The sequence below is a fragment of the Protopterus annectens genome, chromosome 1.part0, assembly GCF_019279795.1.
Source record: "Protopterus annectens isolate FY-2018-M chromosome 1.part0, PAN1.0, whole genome shotgun sequence".
In the NCBI taxonomy this organism is placed as follows: Eukaryota; Metazoa; Chordata; order Ceratodontiformes; family Protopteridae; genus Protopterus; species Protopterus annectens.
This window is the reverse complement of record NC_056725.1, coordinates 141,640,562-141,663,061: the sequence shown is the minus strand read 5'-3', so window position 1 is coordinate 141,663,061 and position 22,500 is coordinate 141,640,562. Positions and strand designations below refer to the sequence as shown.

The 22,500-nt window shown below is 40.5% G+C and overlaps 1 protein-coding gene across 2 annotated transcripts in view; it reads right to left on the bottom strand.

Annotated features, from left to right (window-relative positions):
- The window catches only part of MTRF1L (mitochondrial translation release factor 1 like), a 636,968-nt gene that overhangs the window by 568,823 nt on the left and 45,645 nt on the right, over positions 1 to 22,500 (bottom strand). For both annotated transcript variants that reach the window (XM_044090388.1, XM_044090456.1), the window contains exon 2: positions 2,132 to 2,211. In XM_044090388.1, the coding sequence (XP_043946323.1) occupies positions 2,132 to 2,211 (80 nt within the window). The remainder of the gene's footprint in view (positions 1 to 2,131; positions 2,212 to 22,500) is intronic.

Below are 22,500 nucleotides of genomic sequence, written 5' to 3'. Positions count from 1 at the left end.
AAATGATCTTTCTAACCACAGTTTCTACACAACTGAATACAAGCTAGATATTTGCTTTCATCATGCTAACAGCTAGACCTCATTCACATTTTATCTACGTTTCTTTTGGCTCTCAGTCTCGCATTTTCTCAATGTAACATATCGCCCCCCTGCATGCTTCTACTTCTTCAGCCAGTCCTTCGTTGCAAATCATAACTTGCTGCTTTACATGCATCTTGCTTTATGTAAGATTAAGTCTGCTTCCCTTAACAGCCTACTCTCCTTTTCTGGTCCTTTATTTTAATATGCAACATTTCTGTAACCCAGCAGCATACCAAACTTACAAGCTTTTGTTCAGTTCTGTAATTTAGCAATATAAGTAAGCAACAGTGCCCAAAAGGGTGGGTATTACAGGAAAATAAGACTGCCCAGGGATGTTGCGAGGGCCCACACCACAAATGCAAGGGGCCTCCACATTCTAGGAAGGTTATTTGCATAGATAACTCCCATCTTGAAGGGCATTATTGCACTTTGGAAATGGCCTATCAATTTGAATTTAGAGGATTTTAAGACATGGTTTTGTAATTTTAAAGGCCAATTTTATTTATTTATTGATGTTTCTATGGAAATAGAATTATTAACTGTAAACGTCACAACTGATTTTCTTTAATATTAGTATAACAAGGGTAAAAACTGCTACAGAAGTAAACATCCATTCCTGTAAACTGGCTGTCTTCTAGCTGTCATTTTCTTATGCTGTTACTACAGAGACACTGTCCAGTTAGATTGAATCAGGAGAGCAATACACATGAGCTCCTACTTTTTTGTCTTAAAAGTTATTGATATCTTAATAAATTAATGTTCTAGCACAGTAAAGAAAAGAAAATTGCCTAAAATAGCTGAGAAACTTTTTCAACTTTCTGCTGCTTTACTGTCTCTCTTTGTATTAGGGGCACGCACACACAGTACTTATTTTTGTCTTCCAACTACATGTTCATTTCAGTCTTTTGCTTTTTTGTGTTTTCACTGCTGCATGTTCTGGCACATTTTTACAAGATAAAATCAGGCCAATCAACATTATAAGAGCACAATGACTTTGTTCCAAGTAATCTATGACATCCACACAGTTTTATGGGATATTATCAGACAGATGCTTCTGTCATAAGTAAGTCAGATTTTAACATTCCTAAGGGCTGTTTTCTCAGCATCTATAAAGTCTGAAGGATCCACTGCCCTCATGAAGAGCAAATGGTCAATGAACTGCAGTCTTTACCCTGAGTCACAATAACTTTGAAATCTTTTTTGCTCCCCCTCATAGCTTGCATTACAAAGTCTCAAGGCTTCTTCCCCAGTTTGTTTGTGTCTTTCGGCTTTTCCTGGTAAGGGGTCGCCACAGCGGAACTCCGGTCCACTAATGATTGACAGTAGATTTTTACGTGCTGGCTTGCCGGGCCTAACGTACAACCTTCAATGAAGGAACGCCCATTCACGCATGTCGCCACAAAGAGGACGTTCTAACTGAGAATCGAACGGGCAACGTTTAACTGTGAAATAATACACACAAACTTAGCACAATATCTTTTCAGACATCTTGGATATTCCAGACTGCATAACCTGAATTGTGGGACGGACAGCTTCTACTTCTCTGCAGGGTTGCCTAGCACCAGAAGACTGCCGGGTGGCTACAGCTCTATTCTCCAACTAAAGATGAAGCAACTCAACTTGTTCATGACACGTTACTTCTGACACCATGTGATAACATTTGGTAATGTCAGCATGCAAAACAACATGGACGTACGTTTAGGTGCTCTAAGGCTCAATGTCTACTGAAGACTGTATTAATAGCACACTAAAACCAAGCCACATGGCATGCACCTGGGTTTTCTGTACAGATAAAAGGCATCAATTACTTTAACGTACCCCAAATTAACAAGGTTTAGAATTACCTGCTCAAACTTCAGCTCTGAATTCACAAAAACAAATAAATAAATAAGTAAATAAATAAATAATAAATCACAGCCACCAATTAGCTAATGCACACAGAGAACAATCCATATTGTGTTCAAAAAGCAGCTGCAGTGAACTTGTTTTTGAAAGTGAAATTTTATTTTTTTTTTTAAATATTTACACTGCTTTAATTCTACAATAGTACCTTTTTCTTCAGATCAAGCAGCTGATGTTGGCACTCCAATCTTTCAGCTTCTGCAAGTTTTCTCAGCTCTGGATTGTCATCTGAGGGGGAAAAAATACTGTCAGCAACCGAATACAAATTATACACTGACCAGCTGCATTATTCATAAACACAGTGCATGGCTGTATATCTGCAATAGGCACACTATGATGTATAATGACATGTGGTGAACAAAACAATGGAGGACCAGTGCATGTGGTATGCAGTACAGTATTATGTATGCTGGTGCTGCAGACTGAACAGGTATGCGTTAAATGACAGCAATGCAGGGCAAAACAACTACTTAAGCAATGTGGAGTCTGACATACCTTATTACTTAGCTGTTCCCAGATGCAGTGTGCTTAAACGTACTACACAGTGATTCGTAAAACTTTGTCATGCACATTAGGTACCACAACAAAGCTAGAGTGATTCCTATAATATGGTATTACAAGATCTAGCCCTTTGAGACATCCTAGAAGATTGGGAGCATTGCTGTGTAGGGGTGGGGCCACTAGTTGTGTAGAAGGTTTATCTGCACCACATGGAACTCCGCTGCCCTTTTTTTTTTTTTTTAATACTTCGCTCAGTTGTTGCTACTCGGTTCTGTACAGTAAACAAGACATCAGCAGCAAAGAAAAGGGATCAGTGCAGACAGACACACTGCACCAACTGGAGGCATGTGATTCTGCTCCAGTAACTTATGTCACCGGAACAGGCACATAACGTCTCTGAACTGGGTATGGGGGTGTGGTACTGAGGTTCATATGCATGCCACAGAGATGTAACTGCAGAAATCAATTAAGACCATGTATAAAGTCTTAGCCCAGTGTGCACTATTATTTTTTAAATGAATTATTTTTTAAATGAAACAAGGCTTTGTTAAGCCATGCCCTGCACTACACAGCAAAATATTTATGAACCTCTTTCACATTTCTTTTCATTAAAATGCATGCAGGAAAGCATTCACACAGATCTTATAGAGGAGTGTTGCAAAGAAAAAAGAAAGTCAAGCAACACTGGTCTGTATAATTTTCAGGTGCATACACACACACACACACACACACACGCACACACACACACACACACACACACACACACAATTATGTCAAGAGAAACTCTGACTAATGAAGCAACAGAGAAATTGAACTGTATGTTTCCAGGGTGTCTAACAAAAGCCTTGATCTTATACAATACAACAAGCTACTACAATTAGTAAGATTATTTACAACTTAATTTCTTTAACCAACACGCAGTCAGCCCAAGAAATCCACAGCTTGCCCAGGGATAAAAACGATTTATTAAAAATTCAACAAGAATAATCCAAAACCAAGGGGTAAAGCGCTTTCATCTGATAATCCAGACTTCCTCAGAACCCCGAACAGTTGAAACAAAACCATTTAAAAACATTTTTTGTCGCCAAAAAACAAGTTTTCATTTAAAGATACAACCTCCAAAATCTCAATCATCAAATGTTAAATAAAGAAAATAAAACAAGAATAATCATATTTCACCTACTCAAAAAACACACAATATGTAGATGTGTGTGTATATATACAAATGTAAATAATGTAAATAATATAAATATAAATATAATATTACATATGTAAACCCGATACCAAAATATTGTGATATACTAAAAAAATAGATTAGTTAATTAATTCATACAACTGTGAAGTTGAGTCAACTTCCTTCAAGCCAAAATCAAAAAAGGCTTGATACTAATAAAATCATTAATTCCGGGGAAATCGTGTAGCGTCCGTAAAAAATTGCCATTTAGCTTCTTTCATGGCAAGCAAGGCTTTCCAGTTTCCCCCGAAAGGGGAAACATCCACGGTGTCAATGATGGAAAATTTAAACCTACGTGTAACACCGTAGGAAGAAATGTGCCTATAAAGTGCATTCTTGGAATCCTTCTTTTTGATCTTATAAAGATGTTCATAAATACATTTTCTAAAATGCCTCTCGGTTTTCCCTATATAATATACTGGGCAGGCCAAACATGTTGCAATGTAAACTACATTCATGGTATTACAATTCCCTGTCCTACATCTCACATATGTCCTTTTATAATCTGCCAACCTGATGCCATCATCTTCCCTAATGGCATCACACTGCCTGCAACATCCACATTTCTTTGTCCCTCCATATTTGTGTTTGATGTGGGTCCTCATCTCAAGTAGACTCTTGAGGTTAGGTCCAGTCTTGAAAACAAAACTAGGTCTCTTTCCCAAAATTTCTTCTAAATCATGATCAACACAAATCAACTTCCAATGCTCACAAATGGTGTTCTTAATGTATTGAACAAAAGGTGACAAGTTAGAACACACACACTCTGCCTATTTTCTGTTTTTAAACCTTCCCTGCTCTTCATAAGGGAACCCACACCCAAAATTGGGGGATATCTGTTACCCCATTCACCTCTGACGTACGATACAATATCGTCCAATAGTGGGCTAGGGTACCCCCTATCAAGGAACATAGATGTAATAAAGTCAAGTTCCCTACACATAATGTCTCTATTGGAAGACATACGGGCTGCCCTAATGCATTGTCCCTTAAAAACGTTCTTGAATACTTATCTAGGATGGTTACTACTATATTGTAAGTAGTCATTAGAAAATGTTTCCTTTCTAAAGATACAGGACACAAACCCTTCATCTGAGTGACTAATGAAAAGGTCCAAATAGGTAATACCACCCGTGTCAAACTGATAGGCGAACTTCAAAAAATCTGTAGTTTGATTGATGTAGTCAATAAAAAGGGGAATCTGATTGACGGGACCGTTCCATAAAATAAATAGATCATCCAAATACCTAGTGTAATACACCACGTGGGAAAAAAAATTCACTAGGAAACAAAAATGTTGTTTCCCACTCTAACATTACCAAATTGGCGAAAATGGGAGCACAGGAAGCCCCCATCGCCACGCCCCTCTTTTGCTTGTAATATTCCCCTTCAAATTGAATAAAATTGTAATCCAGAACAAGTGCCATCATATCAACAATGAGACAAACTCGGTCCCAATTAAAGTCAGAATATTGTCTGAGACTGTTACTAAAAAATTCAAGACCTGTGTCCCTCAGGATACAAGAAAAGAGATCAACTACATCAATGGTCATAAATGTTAACCCCTTTCTCCACAAGTCTGATGTCAATTGACCTAAAAATGACCAAGAGTCCTTGATGAGGTGTGGAATCTTTTCATATAGCGTTTTGGTCCGCCTGTCAATGATAACCCCTATAGGGTAGGTCTTGGAACGACTACCAGGGACAATGGGCCTAAAAGGGGGCTGGGAAATACATTTACGGACTTTAGGTATACCAAAGATTGTAGCCAGAATGGGATATTGAACCTTTAAATATTCGTAAATATCCTTGGTAATCCTCTGGTCCAAAAAATATTCTTCAATAGCTAAATCTATCCTTTTGTATCCTATGTTGATTTCGTTCAAAGATACCAACTCATAGTTACCAGATTGTAAAATAATATTAGTCATTGCGTTGGTATAATCCACACTTTTAAACAACACTATCCCGCCCCCTTTGTCAGGCTTCATGACCCGAATATCTCTGTTGGAAATAAAAAAGTCCAAACATTTACATTCCTCTTCTGTTAAATTATCAACGTGTTTGTTAGAACAATCCAACTTCTTAGTTTTTGTAAAACTGTATAAATCTTGACAAACCATTTTCTCAAAATTTGACACCTGTGGGTGAAAAACTGGAATAAAAGTACTCCTTTTCAATACTCTAGTACTAGGAATTATATTTCTTTGCTTCAGCAATGTTAGAAAATTTATACTTGTATTAATAAAATGCACTAGTAACAAAAAATGATTTTCCAATAAATACTGTCAACTGTACTCGGTTGCTAATAATGAATTACTGCAGTTCTCTCCAAAGATCAGACAGATGTCGGATGTCTGTATAACCACCACCAACTGTAAACTGAAATGGTGCTGCTTGTTTTTTTGTTACATGTTTACCAACAGGGTTTGGCATATATATTTTTCTACAGTGCATAATCTAAGTATTCATCAATCCTAATTTTAAATGCCCCCCCCCCCCCCAATCTAAATACCTCTGGAACAATGAATCAACACTGGCAAACACTGAAGAGTTGCCATATTGCTGTTTCTCCTGAAAAAAAAAAGTCAGAGCTGTCATTCACCACATTTTCACTTCTTCAGTATTAATTAGACAATCAATGCCAATTTTTTCTTGGTATTACTAAAATTCAACAAATATAAAACTACTGTAACAAAACAAACGAACATCAGAGGGACTATGGTGTTTCCTTCTGCATGTTTTATAACCTCAGCTTGAATCTTGACTTCTGCCAAACCTTGTCAAGTGTTAAAACACCTGAACTTGTAACATTTTGGAATTGCCTCTCCAGTGCATGTTCTAAGGCTTGATCTACCAACAATACCCTGGTGTCTGGTAGCCTATTGTCAATATTATTGTAATTATATTATTCTTAGGTAAATTCTTTAAACACATGGATAGGGGACACCCAACCCATATTAAAACATTATGGTCTGTGCCTATACTAAAAAATTAAAACTTGGAATGCAATGTACCTGGATAAACATCCAAAATATCTGAACAGTGTTACGTAAGGCATTCACCAGAACCCTTTTTATCTGAGATTGACACTCTAATAGCAAGTGTTAACAGTTTTCCCTTATTTATTTTTATTTAGTCTGTTTATTCTTCTTCTTCTTTCGGCTTTTCCCGGTTAGGGGTTGCCACAGCGGATCACCTGTCTGCTCATGACTGGCAGTGAAGTTTTAAGTCGTTGAGTTGCCAGCCCGGCACCCAACCTTCCACAGAAAGCACACACACGCACGCACTCACGCCTAGGGCCAATTTTAGAGTGTCCAATCCACCTATAGAATGTCTTTGGGATGGGAGGAAATCAGAGCACCTGGAGGAAACCCACACGACCACAGGGAGGACATGAAGACACCGCACAGAGGGCACCCCAGCTGAGGATCGAACCGGAGAACCTCTTTATTTAGTTTATTATTGGTGTTAAGTGATTTGGCCTAGGAACCCTTTTCTACCACAAACTAAGCCTTTGTTTTTTAAATTAAATTAAAAATTTAAATTTAAAATTGTAACATTTTGGCTAGGTGGCAGTGAGTGTTGGGTACTAAGCAAACTATATGCAGAAGAATCCATTTGGCCAAAGATGTGTAAATGCATACCAAATTAGACTCCGGTGAAGAAAAAAATTTGTCTTTGGAGCTGGTGGGAGAAATGAAAGCTCTGTATTTACTGCAGGAACAGCTCTAGACAGTCAGAGTCCATCCTCTTCAAAATATAGGACTTTTCATAGGCCCAAGTAATTTCATCTCATAAAACACTTTCCCCAAGCTTCAATACCTCCTCCTTACCCTCGATCTGCCTTGCTTCGTATATTTTCCATATCAAAACTGTGTGCCACTCAAGAGTGAGGAATTCAGGGAAATAACTAGAAGAAAACACAACATGAATAGGCCTCTTCTACAACTTGCTCTGTATGGGGAGGTTTGTATGCTGAAGAGAATGGACTTGCATCATCTAGATCTATCAAGCGCATAGCTTCAGTATCTACGATGATCCAATCCATAGTCTTTAAACCCACAAGATAGAGTCCCTAGCTTGTTTCCATGACAGTTATCGTGAAAGTATTTCATGCATAATAGTAGCCCTGAAGGAGGACCTTAGAACTTGAGATCACTGCAGTGTCAGGGCTGATGGCAGGCTGAGATAACCTATTTAAAAATGTTTATCTATTTTTTTTCTTCCTCATTTCCTACTGGTATCACATTTGGTCTGCGATGTGTATGCAGCCTTCTGGCCTTTTCTCTTGTAAATGTAAAAAGTGATGAAAGGGAAAGGCATAGGACTGCAGTTTCAAATGTAAATATAACACTTCACATCTGCTCTAGAGAACATGACCAAGAAATTAGAATGCATACATATTTGAGACTGCTCTTTATTCTGTTTGTCTTTAATAGGTTCATAGATTAGTACTGGGCTAACTGCCTTTGTGAGTCACTTTAAGCCTAGCCAATTATCCCATATGACTATCAAACCTCGCACCTTGCGATTGTAAGGTAAATACCTTAACCGTTATTCCAACATCCTACCCTCCCTTGGTTGGACGAAATTGGTAACTCATCTGTGAAAAGGTCAGGTTACACAGGAAAAGGGGGAAGATGCTGTTTCTGGTACACACCCCTGTTTAGGGATGCTTTAGATATAATGAAATGCAGTATTCATGGCCTCACTTTTCACAGAGGCAAAAGGGAGAACAAAGGTTTCATGAAGCATCATGCAATTGACAGTGGTGGGTTGTCTAGAGACAAAAGCCGAACCTATCACAGAAGTCTGTATCCTATTCCAGCAGAGGGGGAAGATGTCATTGATTAAAAGAAGCACAACCTCAAAACATAACCATTCAAAACTGCAATGGTCAGACAGGAGCACTTCCTGTCTGGGCAGTCCAATCCAGATAGGGACTTGGGTTAGAAACCTTTTCAAGTACTGCTGGCCAGACTCTACCTGGACTGGAAAGGGGGCAAGGGAGCCAGTAGGTGTCTGGGTTTAAGAAAATCCCTGTCAATGTCCTAATATGGAATAACTTTGACAATGCAATACCTTCTCTGCATGTTTCCAGTAGCCAAGCATGGAGGCAATTATGTGGGAAAGGCACTGGGAAGACCCAGCCAGGGGTGACGCCTCCATCAGGGGCTAGTAAGGGAGCCAAATAAAACATCAAGTGAACCAGGGATTTAGCCACATCAGCTGAAAAGGTACAGGATTTCCCTTAAAAGAAGATACTTCAAACAGAGGAAGGTGGAAGTCGTCAGCCAGCCCCTTGAGACATCACTAGTGGGTGGTACCAGTCTTCCTTTAGAAGAACTTGTGGTCACTAAGGAAGAGTTGAGGCAGGCTCAGCTTTCAGACCCTATGTTATGGGACACAAGGAAGACAGCCAAAGGGGCTTCTTATACTCAAAGGCAAAGGGAGTGGACATACTGGGACAAAGGATTATTATGCAAGGACTGGAGCCTGAATGAGGACTAGAGGGAAAAGTAATACAGCAGTTGGTAGTACCCGGGACTTACAGACAGGTGCATCTAATTAAAGCCCATAAACTTCCCTTTGCAGCTCTTATGAGCATAAAGTGCACTAAAAGACAGCTCTTATTGGCTACAGATTGTAAAAGATGCAAGAGCAGTACCCAAAGGTTGGTAAGGCTGGAAACAAAGCCAAGGCTGTTTTGCTGCAATTACCTCTTACTGAGAAGCCATGTCAGAGGGTAACTATGAATATTGTTGGACATCTGATTATCCCAAGCTTCACAGGTAAGAAACATACACCCTTGACAGTGGTGGGCTACACCAGCAGATACTAGATGCAGTGGCTTTGTCTTCCACTGAAATACAGAAAGTGGCAATTGTTTTGATAAACATTTTCAACAGGGTGGGTTCCACCTAGGTAAATATCAGATTTATGTCCCACTACTGGCATTTTCTTGGAAGTGTGGGGTACAGCATCTAAAGACTACCCACCATCATCCATAAACAAATGGTCTGGTGGAGATGGGTTACTCTGTACTGAAGATCATTTTGAGAGATTTCGCACACTAGTTTAAGAGGGAGTGGAACAGAAACCAGCTAGATCTTCCCTATTTATACAGGGAGGTACTCCAGGAATCTAGAGGATTGTTTCATTCTGAACTGCCGTATGGCTGCAGGGTAAGAGGGGCTTTAGATTATTTACAATGAATGGAAGGGTATGTGCGATTTCCACAAAGAGTTTGTTGTGCAGTATGTCCTAAACTACAGGACAAGACTTGGAGAGCTGGTGCAAACATAACAGCAACAAAATGTCTGGTATGACAGGTCAGACAGAGGCAGATAGTGATCTGTCAGGTAACAGGTAATAATGCTTATTCCAGTTAAACACAACAACCTGCAGGCAGCCTCTGAAGGCACTTTCAACACTGTGAAAAAGGTGAATGATGCTAATCACATAAAAGAATTGCCAGCCAGAAAACAGAAGTTCATGCTCTAATATGTTAATACAATAAAGCCCTACCATGACAAAGAGGTCCTGGTATTTAGTATTATGCAGCGAGTTGTGAGAAGAACTACAGGGAGAGCTGGAGATGGATCTCCTGGGGGAAGCTTGGTCTGCTAACTTAGTAGATGGGGTGGCCCTGTTCAAAAGGGAAGTCCTAGCAAGGTACAGAAGATCAGAGAGTAATAAAGGTATTTGGGGATATGATTGCTGATAAACCAGGGTGTGCCCACCCATTGGAGCACCATGTAGATAGGGGACCCCCAGTAGCCCAAACATTGCCCTTAAAGGATGCCTGAAGGAGTGTGATAAACTCTGAAAGAAGATTGTTCAAGTAGTGTTAAAACTGTGTGTGTGTGGGGGGCGGGTAGTTCAGGAATCCAACAGTCCTTGTGCCTCACCAGTGGTGCTGGTACCAAAGAAAGATGGCAGCACTGGGTTCTATGTGGATGACAGTAAACTGAGCAATCACATAAAGCAGATGCTTATCCATGCCCAAGACAAAAGACACCTTGGATCAGCTGGGTGGGCCAAGTATCTAACTGCTACAGATTTGGCCAAGGGTTATGGTCAGGTACCCTTGACACATACAGAGTGGGAGAGATCAGCATATGCATTAGCCAGTCTTGCCAAGAATCCAGTGTGCTTCTAACAATAGGGTGGGGACTGTACTTGATCATGTTTCCTAACAGGGAAATGAGCATCCCACTATGAATTTAAGTTAGAAACACAAGGAGGAATCTTAGGCAGCCACAAAGACAAGTGTCTGGGCATGGCAGAAATGTTACTGTAGTTACATATCACAAAAATTTAGACGACAGAGAACAGGTGAGCAAAACAGAAAACTTCTTAGAGTTAAGTTATGCAATCTTACAACATCACTATCCAACATACAGGTGGCACTGCTAATGACAATACAGATGATCTATCGAGGAAAGGAATGGTATAATGCATCAAAGGACTGCACTCTTGTCTCAAACTGCATTTCCTGAGGGATACTTCAAGAAAACTTACTTGAGGTTCTTCTGGTGAAAAGACTGTGGTGTCAGGGCTGTGACAAATTGTGAAATACCACTCCTGAATCATATAAATGCTGAGGGGATTGTACTAATGTAAATACTGGAAATATCATAAATAAAACACAAGTTGTTCATAGCTGGCTAACTCTGTAAGAGCCTGACATACTCAGTGTCTATGATTTGGCTAAAATCTGCTGACAAAAAGTTCATTCCATCTGATAATGTCATACTCAGAGCTCACAGGTACTACGAACTTGCAGATGGAGTCAATGTCTTCTATACGAGTAACCTCACCTGTTTTTAATCAAATCTCAAATCCTTCTGTCTACAAAACAGGAAGCTATACCAGTCCACATCAGGGTCAATAAATCAAAACACCTTTCTGTGGTCAGTCTATAAATTCCTCCTGGCATAAATAAAACTATATAAAACAAAGACTTTCAATAGTTCTCAAACACATCTTAGTGCTTATTATTCTTGACAATACGAACAATAATGAAATAATCCACTGAATAAAGTGATCATACCATCACGTCAACTTTATGGTCTAAGCCAGATCATAACCCTCACTACTTAAAATCAACAAAAACCTGTTGTAGAAGTTATTTGAAACAGCACCAAGTGAACATCCACAAAACACGTTTTTTGTGGTGTGATGTCAGATAGCAGTGAAAAATCTCCCAACATTTGATGTCTGAATCATGCTGAAATAAATAAACCTAAAGGTTTTGTTTTTCCAGGCAGGGCCATTGTTAGCAGTTTGGGGGCACCCAGCAAATGTCAAGTTCGGGGCCCCATAGGCACTTCTGTCAAAGTATCACCCTGTCACTGCCATCCCTCCAAAGCAGCCTTTTAGCTCATGCTGCAAACTTTTAGAAGTAGTTATGTGCAGACTAACCTGCAACTACAATGCTGTTACAGTACAACAGGCCTATGTATCGGACTATGTTCACCTGGAACCAAGAAAGGCAAGGCACAGTGTAGCCACCAAGGAATTCTTTATTCAAACAGTACAGTTTTGTACCTACCATAAATGTAGATGTTCGAAGATCCACATTGCTGCAGTCCTTACACTTGGGTAGTCCACTGTCCTCGGTCGGCCCGAATATCAAAGTATAAGGCTGACGTCGGTCAAGGCGCATTTGACTGACATCAGGACGTCAGGGTACAAATGCGCATGACCGACGTCATATCCTCAGTCTTTTCTTGCCCCAGATGTCAGAAGACCCTAAAAAGAAAGGTCAAAACCAAAAGACAGCAAACAAACAACCAACCATCCTAGCACTAAAAATATGTACAATATATACAAGATACACCATATTAACAACCCAACCCACACAACCGCCTCTAACTACAGAGGGGAAGGAGGGAGTAATTGGACTGCAGCAATGTGGATCTTGAACATCTACATTTATGGTAGGTACAAAACTGTACTATGTTCTTCATCTCACATTGCTGCAGTCCTTACACTTGGGTAGAATCCCAAAGCAGAGGTAAGGGAGGATGGCCAAACTATAAGGAAGCAGGAGCTGCCAAAATGCCCTGCAAAACAGCAGTGGCAAACCCAGCCCTAGATTTAGAATAAAGTGGTAGGTGATAATGCCTAGAGAAAGTATGCACTGAACTCCAAGTAGCTGCCTCCAAAATATCCTTAGTTGCCACCCCCTCAAAAAAGCTGTTGAAGTGGCAGTAGCCCTAGTGGAATGAGGCCTAACCCCAGCTGGAATCTCCTTGCCATGATGGGAATAACAGAAAGCAATGCAAAACCCAATCCACTTAGAAATAGTTTGTTTTGACACAGGCTTGCCCTGAGAACTCAAAGCAAAAGAAACAAATAACTGCTGAGACTGCCTGAACCCTTTAGTTCTGTCCAAATAATATCGCAACTGCCTGTGTACATCTAAAGTGTGCAAAATCTTTTCCCCTTTATTTTGGGGATTTGCATAAAAAGTAGGCAAATGAATAGTTTGGTTCAAAGCCACACTAGAAACCACTTTAGGCATAAAGGAAGGATTAGTACGTAAAGATACCCTATCCTTATGGAAAATTAAGAAAGGCTCAACCGCCATAAGGGCCTGCAATTCAGAAACCCTTCTTGCAGAGGTAATGGCCAACAAAAAAGCAGTCTTCCATGATAAATATTTCAACTCAGCAGTAGCTGCAGGCTCAAAAGGTTGTAGAGTGAGTTTCTCCAACACAAAATTGAGATCCCAAGCAGGAGTAGGAGCTCTACGTGGGGGTCTTATATTCTTTGCCCCTCTAAGAAATTGCTTGAACAAAGGATGAGAAAACAATGGTGGGTCACAATCATAATGAGCCGAAATTGCTGCAGCATGAACCTTAATAGAAGAGAAGGACAAACCTTTGTCCAGTAATTCAGTAAGATATTGAAGAGCCGCACTTAAATTAGGCTCAGAAACATCAAAATCCTTTGCTGCACTCCAAAATAAAAATCTCTTCCATTTATCTGCGTACACTTTCCTTGTACTAGGCCTTCTAGCTTCCAAAATAACCTTCAAAACTTGCTGTGGAAGTTGAGACCAACTATGGTTCAAAACAGAATATGCCAGGCTGTTAGGTGAAGAGAGTGAAGCTTGACATTGAGCAAATGACTGTCCTCCTGAGACAACAGGTGTGGAATCGAAGGTAAAGGCCATGGAGGCTCCCGTACCAGGCTTCTTAGTAATGGGTACCAATGCTGTCGAGGCCAATCTGGAGCTATCAAAATCATCCTTGGCTTGTCCTGTCTGGCCTTTAGTAGTACCTTTGGGAGAAGAGGCAGTGGTGGAAAGGCATACACATGAAGATTGCTCCAATTGAAAGAAAGAGCATCCACTTTCCAAGCTGTGGGATGAAACCCTTTCGTGCAAAACTTTGGCAGCTGGTGGTTTAGTGGAGAAGCGAACAGATCTATGTCTGGAGTTCCCCATGACACTGTCAAGTTCTGAAATACATGAGGATCCAATTTCCACTCGTGGGGATCCATGATTCGTCTGCTCAACACATCTGCTAAGGAGTTCTGTGCTCCTGGCAGAAACCTTGCCTGAAGATTTAGCTGTAAACTGAGAGCAGTCTCCCACAAAATCATTGCTTGCCTGCATAGAGGATAAGAATGTGTTCCCCCTTGCTTGTTGATGTACCACATGACAGTTGTGTTGTCTGTTAGAATCAACACCTGTCCTGGAAGAAGTAAATCCTTGAAAGCTATTAATGCAAACTGGACTGCTAACATCTCCTTCAAGTTGATATGTAGATGTTGAAGTCTGGCAGGCCACTTGTCTTGTATCCACTTTCCATTCAGATGAGCTCCCCAAGCTTTGTCTGAGGCATCTGTCGTTAGAATCTGACTCGCCTCTGGCCGGGTCACAGAGAGTCCCTTATTTAGGTGACATTCCTGAGCCCACCACAACAATTCCTTCTGCATGCAAGGTATTATTTGAATGACAGTGTCCAGATCCTGGCAGTGCTGTGTCCATACATTTTTGAGATACCATTGTAACTTCCTCATATGCAGTTTGGCATTGGGAAGCACCAGAATACAAGATGCCATGAACCCCAAGGCTTGAAGGACTGTCCTTGCAGTCAGCCTGGACTGATGAGACAACTGATGAAAGTAAAGGGAAAGATTCTTTTGTTTGTCCGGGGTCAAAAAGGCCATCTGGGATGCTGTATTCAGTCTCACACCCAGAAAGCACATGTCCTGAGAGGGTACTAGACTGGACTTTATTTCGTTCACAGAATACCCCAGGCATCTTAGCACTGCTATCACATATTCCAAATGATGAAGAAGCTCGTCCCTTCCTTGAGCCAGAATCAGGCAATCGTCCAAATAAGGATAGATCTGTATTCCTTTTAGCCTGAGAAAGCTATCACTGGAGCCAGAACTTTCGTGAACACTCTGGGCAGTAGATAAGCCAAAGGGCAATGCAGAGAACTGATAATGAGAAGTCCCAGTCAAAACGCAGATACTTCCTGCAACTCAGTCTGATAGGAACATGAAGGTAAGCCTCCTTGAGATCCAAAGTTACCATCCAATGGTCTTTGCCCAGGAGAGGTAAAAGCTGTTGTAACGTCAACATTTTGAACTTGGGAATGTCCAGATAAGTGTTGAGGGTAGATAAATCCAAAATTGGTCTCCACGTGTTCCCTTTCTTTGGCACTAGGAACAGGCGAGAATAAAATCCTAGGCCCACTTCTGGCATAGGGACCGGCTGTATGGCCCCTATTTGAAGTAACAGAGAAATTTGTTTGTGAGCCTCTATTCTTTGCTGAGGAGGAACGTCTGGCATGCCTTTGAAAGGAGGCAAGGTATGGAAATAAAACCTGTAACCGTGGTGTATGATATCCAGTACCCATCTGTCTTGGGTAATTAAACTCAATTTTCCTTGAAAAGTGCCAACCTTCCTCCCAAAGGTGCTGCCAGGCGAGAAGGCTCTGGCAGCTGAAAAGGTAGGTCATTGGGCCTGTTTACGAAAGGACTGACCCCTGCCCTCACCGAAGACTGTGCAGGTGAACTCCCTGTTCTAGGCCTGAAAGAGCCCTGAGCTCTGCCCCTACCACGTCTAGACCTACCCCTAGACTGGGAATCATAAGAAGGATCGTCCACCCCTTGGTAGGCCAATTTCTACTAAACTTGGAGGCTGAACCTGCAAAAAATCTTTAACAGTCTGCATAGACTTAGCCTTGTCTTCCATTTTCTTTAAGACTGCCTCAACAGGAGAACCAAACAACACATCAGATTGCAAAGGAGCATCTAAAATCCTTGTCTTAACATGGTCAGATAAATTCTGATCCCTCAGCCAGGCGTGCCTGCGAAGAACTGACCCAGTAGCAGCCACCCTAGACGAGGCCTGTACAGCATCAAAACCACATTGCAAAGAATGCTTACCCACCTGTTCAGAAACATGTACTAAATCTTGTAACTCTTTACAATCAATACCTTCCGCCAGAGCATCAACCTTAGACTTCAATTGTGAAAGGAGATAGTTCTGGTATTTCAACATGTGAAACTGGCAATTCAAAGCCCTCATAGCTAGAGTGGAAGAAGTATAAACTTTCTTTCCCCATCTATCCAAAGCCCTGGCCTCTTTAACTGTAGGAACCGGATTCTTGATAACAGAAGCCTTAACACCTTTAGGCCCCTGACTAACAGTTTCTGGGTCTGCCCTAGGACTCTTAAAAAGATACTTATGAGCTTCAGGCACCCTGTAATACCTATCCGGTTTAACAGGAGCAGGAGGCAAAGAATCAGGATTAAGAGAAGCCTCTGTAAAAACATCTTCCACCACATCCAAAACAGGAGGTATAGCCAAAGGCCTATGCTGGGGTAAAAACAAAAATTCCCTAAGCCTTTTCCTGGAATCAGAGAAGTCCTGACCTTCCCACTTAAAATGCTCCCTCATGGAATGAAGAGTCTCTGAAAAAGAATAATCCTCAGGAGGAGAAGCAGAAGGAAGCAGAAGGAGTAGAATCATCCACATCAGAATCAGAATAAGGAGAATACTCCTGCAAGTCTTCAGCCGAAGACTCTGAAACATCCGAAGCCTGCTCAAAACTCCCTAGCTCAGGTTCCACCCTAGGCCTCTTATCAGGAGGGGGCAAAGAACCCCTAATCAAAGTAATCAAATCTTCTGCCATTTTAAGCATATGCTTCTTGGGCACAGTTCCTGAAGAACTAGGGGTGACACCAACTGAAGCTAAACCTGGCCTGCCTCTAGGAGAAGCCTTGGAAACAGAAGGAGAGGGCCTAACTACCCTAGGAAGGGAGGGGAGTACAGTAACCTGAGAAGCCCCTTCAGCCTGACCTGCCTCCTGAGAGGCCACATCCTGCAATAACAAAGTCTCTCCCTGGGATCCCAAAGAAACCTCCGGTGGAACCACCGGCTCCACCGACACCTCTAAAGAACCGGCGTCCGGGACGGACGGTTCTTCTAGCCTAGGCTTAGCTGCTTTGTCCTTGCGCTTCTTCGAAGAAGCGAGCGTCGGAGCATCCGACGGCATTTTATAATTGCACCACTTCCCGAAGACTAACCTGGCACAATCTAACCTTCTCTTTATAGTGCGCTTATTGAATCTAGCACAAGAGCGACACCCAACAACGTCGTGCTCAGGCCCTAAACAAGGAATACACAAAGTATGGTAATCTCTATGCGGTATCTGTTTCCCACAAGAAATACAGTTATTCACTTTTTCTGACATCCGGTAAACCACTGAGGCAAGAAAAAACTAAAATATTCCCCAACGGGGTACTTAGCCAACTTTGACTCGGTCTCAAACTCCGAAAACGAAAAATTTCAGAACGCCAACCGGCACTTGCAACGCTGCTTCTGCATCGGACCATGCGGCAAAAAAGACTGAGGATATGACGTCGGTCATGCGCATTTGTACCCTGACGTCCTGATGTCAGTCAAATGCGCCTTGACCGACGTCAGCCTTATACTTTGATATTCGGGCCGACCGAGGACAGCGGACTACCCAAGTGTAAGGACTGCAGCAATGTGAGATGAAGAACATCCAACAGTTTAGCACTCATCTTGGTCAAATACTTCATCAGAACTGTTGAACATCTTACTCAAAGCCATTAAATCGCCAAAAACTTTCTATTGCATGCTAAAAATCAACTAATGAAAACACATACACCATTACATCCAGATGTAAATCATAATAAACTGACAGCACCCACAAAAAACATTAATACAATATTAAAACAATGATAACCAACAGTGTAGATGATCCCCACAGTAAAATATTGTTAAACAAATAAAAATGTCATATATGTTGTTACTAAATAGACATGTAAATAGATAAATAACATCCACCGAAATCCCAGGTCACCCTTCAAGACTTCTGAGTTCGAGTAGGGGGTAAATGCAACAACCATCATTAAGGCCTGGAAACTGTAGTGCATTGAGCCTCAAAATCCACAATAGCTCTTCCCTGCTCAAATGCTCATCAATAAAAAAAACTCTAGAATCCAGTTTTAAAAACACAAGTACCTTTAATCCCAAACAGCTGGTTATGTTTATTTGAGCAATTATCTGAAAAAGATATACGCAGACTTTGTTATGGTAATTTTTCATGGCGTAGTAGCAGTACTAACCCTAAGGCATGTATTAGTAACCTTAAAGGTTCTGAAGAAGCATTGTTTAGGGATTTGTGTAGAAATAAAAATATTATGTAAAAAGAAACTAGAAACTGCCAAAGGTGCACCAGACAGAACAAAATGAGCGTAGATAAAACTTCCTGGTGAACCACCACAGCTAAAAACTTTGTTTATTTTAAAAATAGAGACAAAACATAAAAGGACTTCCAACAAAAGAGAGCTCTAAATGATTAGCACTTTCAGCTATTCGGCCTTCTTCAGATCGTATTCTCCATAGCTCTCCAACTAAAGTTAAATAAAAAATCATGTCCACATGCTGCAGGCAATGCCTACTCATTAACCAATCTAAAACCGTAGCAACTAATCATAAATTTTTAGGGATGACAAGCCTCCTTTACCCAGCCTATAGTAGGACGGAACCATTGCATTTAGGCCTGGGGGCAATCAGTCCTTAAGTTCACTATCCAACTCACTTTGCACATATCGAGGAGGTTAAGTCTCCGCCCCTTGAGTCTGTAGCAATACATTCTAAAGATTTAAACATGAAGCTATGATCAGAATAAGATACGTGGGTGAGCCAGCACATTCTTTAAATCCTTGTGATTAATATCCCTCAAATGTCACACAACTCTGTCCTTCCAACGCTGGTCTGTATTTCCAATATAGAACACCGAGCATTTTCAACAAGTTGCCGGGTAGACCAAATGCCTGGTATTGCAATTTGCACTAGCTTTCAACAGGTGATTGATTCCAGATACAGGAGGCACAAAAAGATTACTGTTGTCTATATAGGGACAGGCTTTGCACTTCCCACATTTGACTGTTCCTTTCTTTTGGTATACATTTTTCCATTCAAAGCCATCCTTGCCACACAGCAGTCTTTTAATATTCTTTCCATTCTTAAAAACAAACCTTGGCTGTTCTTCAATATTTTTCACTTTTGCATCTTCTGTCAACACAGGCCAAACCCTTCTGACCAAATCACATATCTTTTGGCTATCTGTACTACATGTGAGAGTACATTTTAGACCTTGAGTCAAAGTCCTTTCTTTGGAGGCAGTAGCCTCAACTCTGGATAGTTTTTCCATTAAAATAGGGATGACATTCATTGGACCTTAGGTCCTGTTGTGTATATCTCATAGTAATATCTCTATTGTGGTAACCTCTACTCCTCAAATGTTTATAGAGGGTAACCTGCTCTTTTTCAAAGTCAGCATCTTCAGTACAGAGCCTAAATATACGTTGCACTTGATTTTCCATGATGTTTTTGAATATGTGACCTGGGCGCATACTATTTTTGTGCAAGCAGCGGTTCTTCCATGTATCTTTTCTGTGCATTTTCATATGCAGACCTAGACTAGGATGTAGGGCTACTTTAACATCCAAGAAATCAATCTCTTCCTTTGAATAAGTTATCTTAAATTCAAGGAAATCTGTGGTGTTTCTCAGATATTCTATGAACATATCAAGTTCTCTTTCATCTCCTTTCCAAAGACATCGTCCACAAAATGGCCATAATACATCAGATGTCCAAACCAGGGGTTGATGGTCATTGGAAAAACATACCAGCGATTGAAGGACAGAGTTATCCTGATAATAGCTTTATGTTTAAAGCTTTAGAATGTATTGCTACAGACTCAAGAGGTGGAGACGTAACGAACTGCACTGAAATGTGTGAAGTGAGTTGGACAGTGAAACAGTTGAGTGGAGCAGCAATGGGGGCAGCATGCGCCCCGAGTTTCGCAAATTTATTTATGGCTTTTTGGGAACAGCATTATGTTTTTAATAGTCCCTTTAAGGCATGTTGGGACATTTATGTAAGATTTTTGGATGACATCTTTCTAATTTGGGTGGACGCAGAAGCTAAATTGGATGAATTTTTGAATTATATTAATTCTACAGCTAACTAAAGACTTCACTAATAACGGTTATACTTCGTCCATCCATCATAAGGTAACCTTTTTCAACTCCTACCTTCATTTCTCCAGTTGTCATCCCCCTTTTCAGACGAAGGCGGTAGTTAAGGGCCAACTAGTGAGGTTGGCCCCCATAATTACTGATAATACTATTTTCAATCAGGAGGTTGTTTTGTTGGATATGTTTATTAAAAGAGGCTATCCAATTGACCTCTTGAATAGTTTGAAGGTCGAGGTTTTCAGTAAACGAACCAAAGGCATTTTTAATCCTTTGCTACCTAAACCCTCTGGATCACTACGGGATACTAACAGTGATGGGTACAATGGCATTGACAGGGTTGGTACAAATGTAAATGATAGTTCTTTTGAGCATTGTTTGGTAGTTACATATTCCCCTTATATTTATGAAGTGTTAGATGTGATAAAGGGGCATTGGTCAATTATTTCAATCATGGATACCATCGAAGTAAAACTTAGTGACAAATTCAAGGTAGTATTTGGAAAGGGGATAAGTTTGAAGAATTTATTAGAAATGAAATATGAGGATGGTAGTGAACAGGCCTAACGGTATGTTTAAATGCAGCCATTGCTCCCAGTGTCCCTGCATTTACACTTGTGAGCAGTTTTTTTATTCATAATAGGAAATGTAATATTCACAGACATTTTAACTGTGAGTCTATAAAGGTGGCCTACAATGCTTTGTGTCAACAATGTAATGCATTTTTCATTGGAAAAACTTTGTGTAAGCTAAAGGAAAGGATTTATGAGCATTCCAATGATATAGTGAAAGCTAGAGCTTCTAATGCTTTATCCTGGCATGTGGATCTATACCCAGTGCACAGTTTTAAGTCTGTCATTCTAGATTATGTAGAAAATGATTCTAGAGGTTTTTTAATTGATGAGCATTTCACCAGGACAGAGCTAGTGTGGATTCTGAGGCTCAATGCACTGCAGTTTCCAGGCCTTAATGATAGTTATTGCATTTACCCCCAACTCAAACTCAGAAGTCTTGAAGGCTGACCTGGGGTTTGGGTGGATGTTATTCAACTATTTACAGGTCTATTTAGTAACAACACATATATAACATTTTTATTGATTTAATAATGTTTTACTTTAGGTACCATCTAAAATGATGGTATCATTGTTTTAACATTGCAGTAATTTTTTTTGGGTGTTGCCAGTTTATTATTATTGTGATTTACATCTGGATGTAGTGGTGTCTGTGTTTTCATTGGTTGATTTTAGCATGTGAAGGAACATTTTGGCTATTACATAGCTGTGAGTAAGATGTTCAACAGTTCTGATGAAGTCTTTGACCAAGACAAAAGCGCTAAACTGTTGGGTTTGAATAAAGAATTCCTTGGTTGCTACACTGTGGCTTGCCTTTCTTGGTTCTAGGTTTTGATTGTTGGCTGTTTGTGCTTATGGCCACACTGTGTTCACTCATCGAACAGAGGGATAATAGCAACTCTATGTATAGGTCTGGACTTGGGTGAAATGCTGTCTATATGCTCTAAAGTGCATTTTTTTTCATTTTTACATAATCTTTTCATCCAATGATGGCTTGAACAGAAATGACGACTAAGGAAAGAAATTCAGTGTTGCTGTTCAGCTTAAGTTTTCCTTGCATCCTTTCAGCACACCTTTTCTGACCAAGACAACACAGTGGTAAGCATTTAGGAAACAACTCAGATAAGCCATGGCCCAAGAAGCCATAGGGTTATAGGTGTTCTGGGATGCATTTTAGAGCATTTTCCCAACCTTTTAATCCAATGGTGTCCTAAACAAAAAACATGAGAAAGAAAAGAATTTCAGTATTTTTTTTCAAGGATGACATAAGATGTGCCCAGGGCTTAATATTCAAAGGCGACAAAATAGTAGCTCACAAAAAACTAACAAACCAATTGATGTTTGGATACATATATCCAATCTGGGAATATGGCCCGTCTCCCTAACCCCCCCCCCCAAAAAAAAAAAAAAGACGGTCACTGCCTATGCATCCCTCTGGTATTAGACTGGGACAAAAGCAGATGCTCAACTTGCCACAGCAGTGTACTTCAAGTGACTGCTGACATACATATACATACCATGTCTTCTCACTCCTCAATCCAAACTGTCAAAGGCAGCTACCTATGTACATGCCTGAAGTGTAATTGTGAGGAAAGTGAAAAGAATAATGATCACAGTAACATATTCAACTTTGTTGCTCCTAAACAGTACACACTGCCCCTA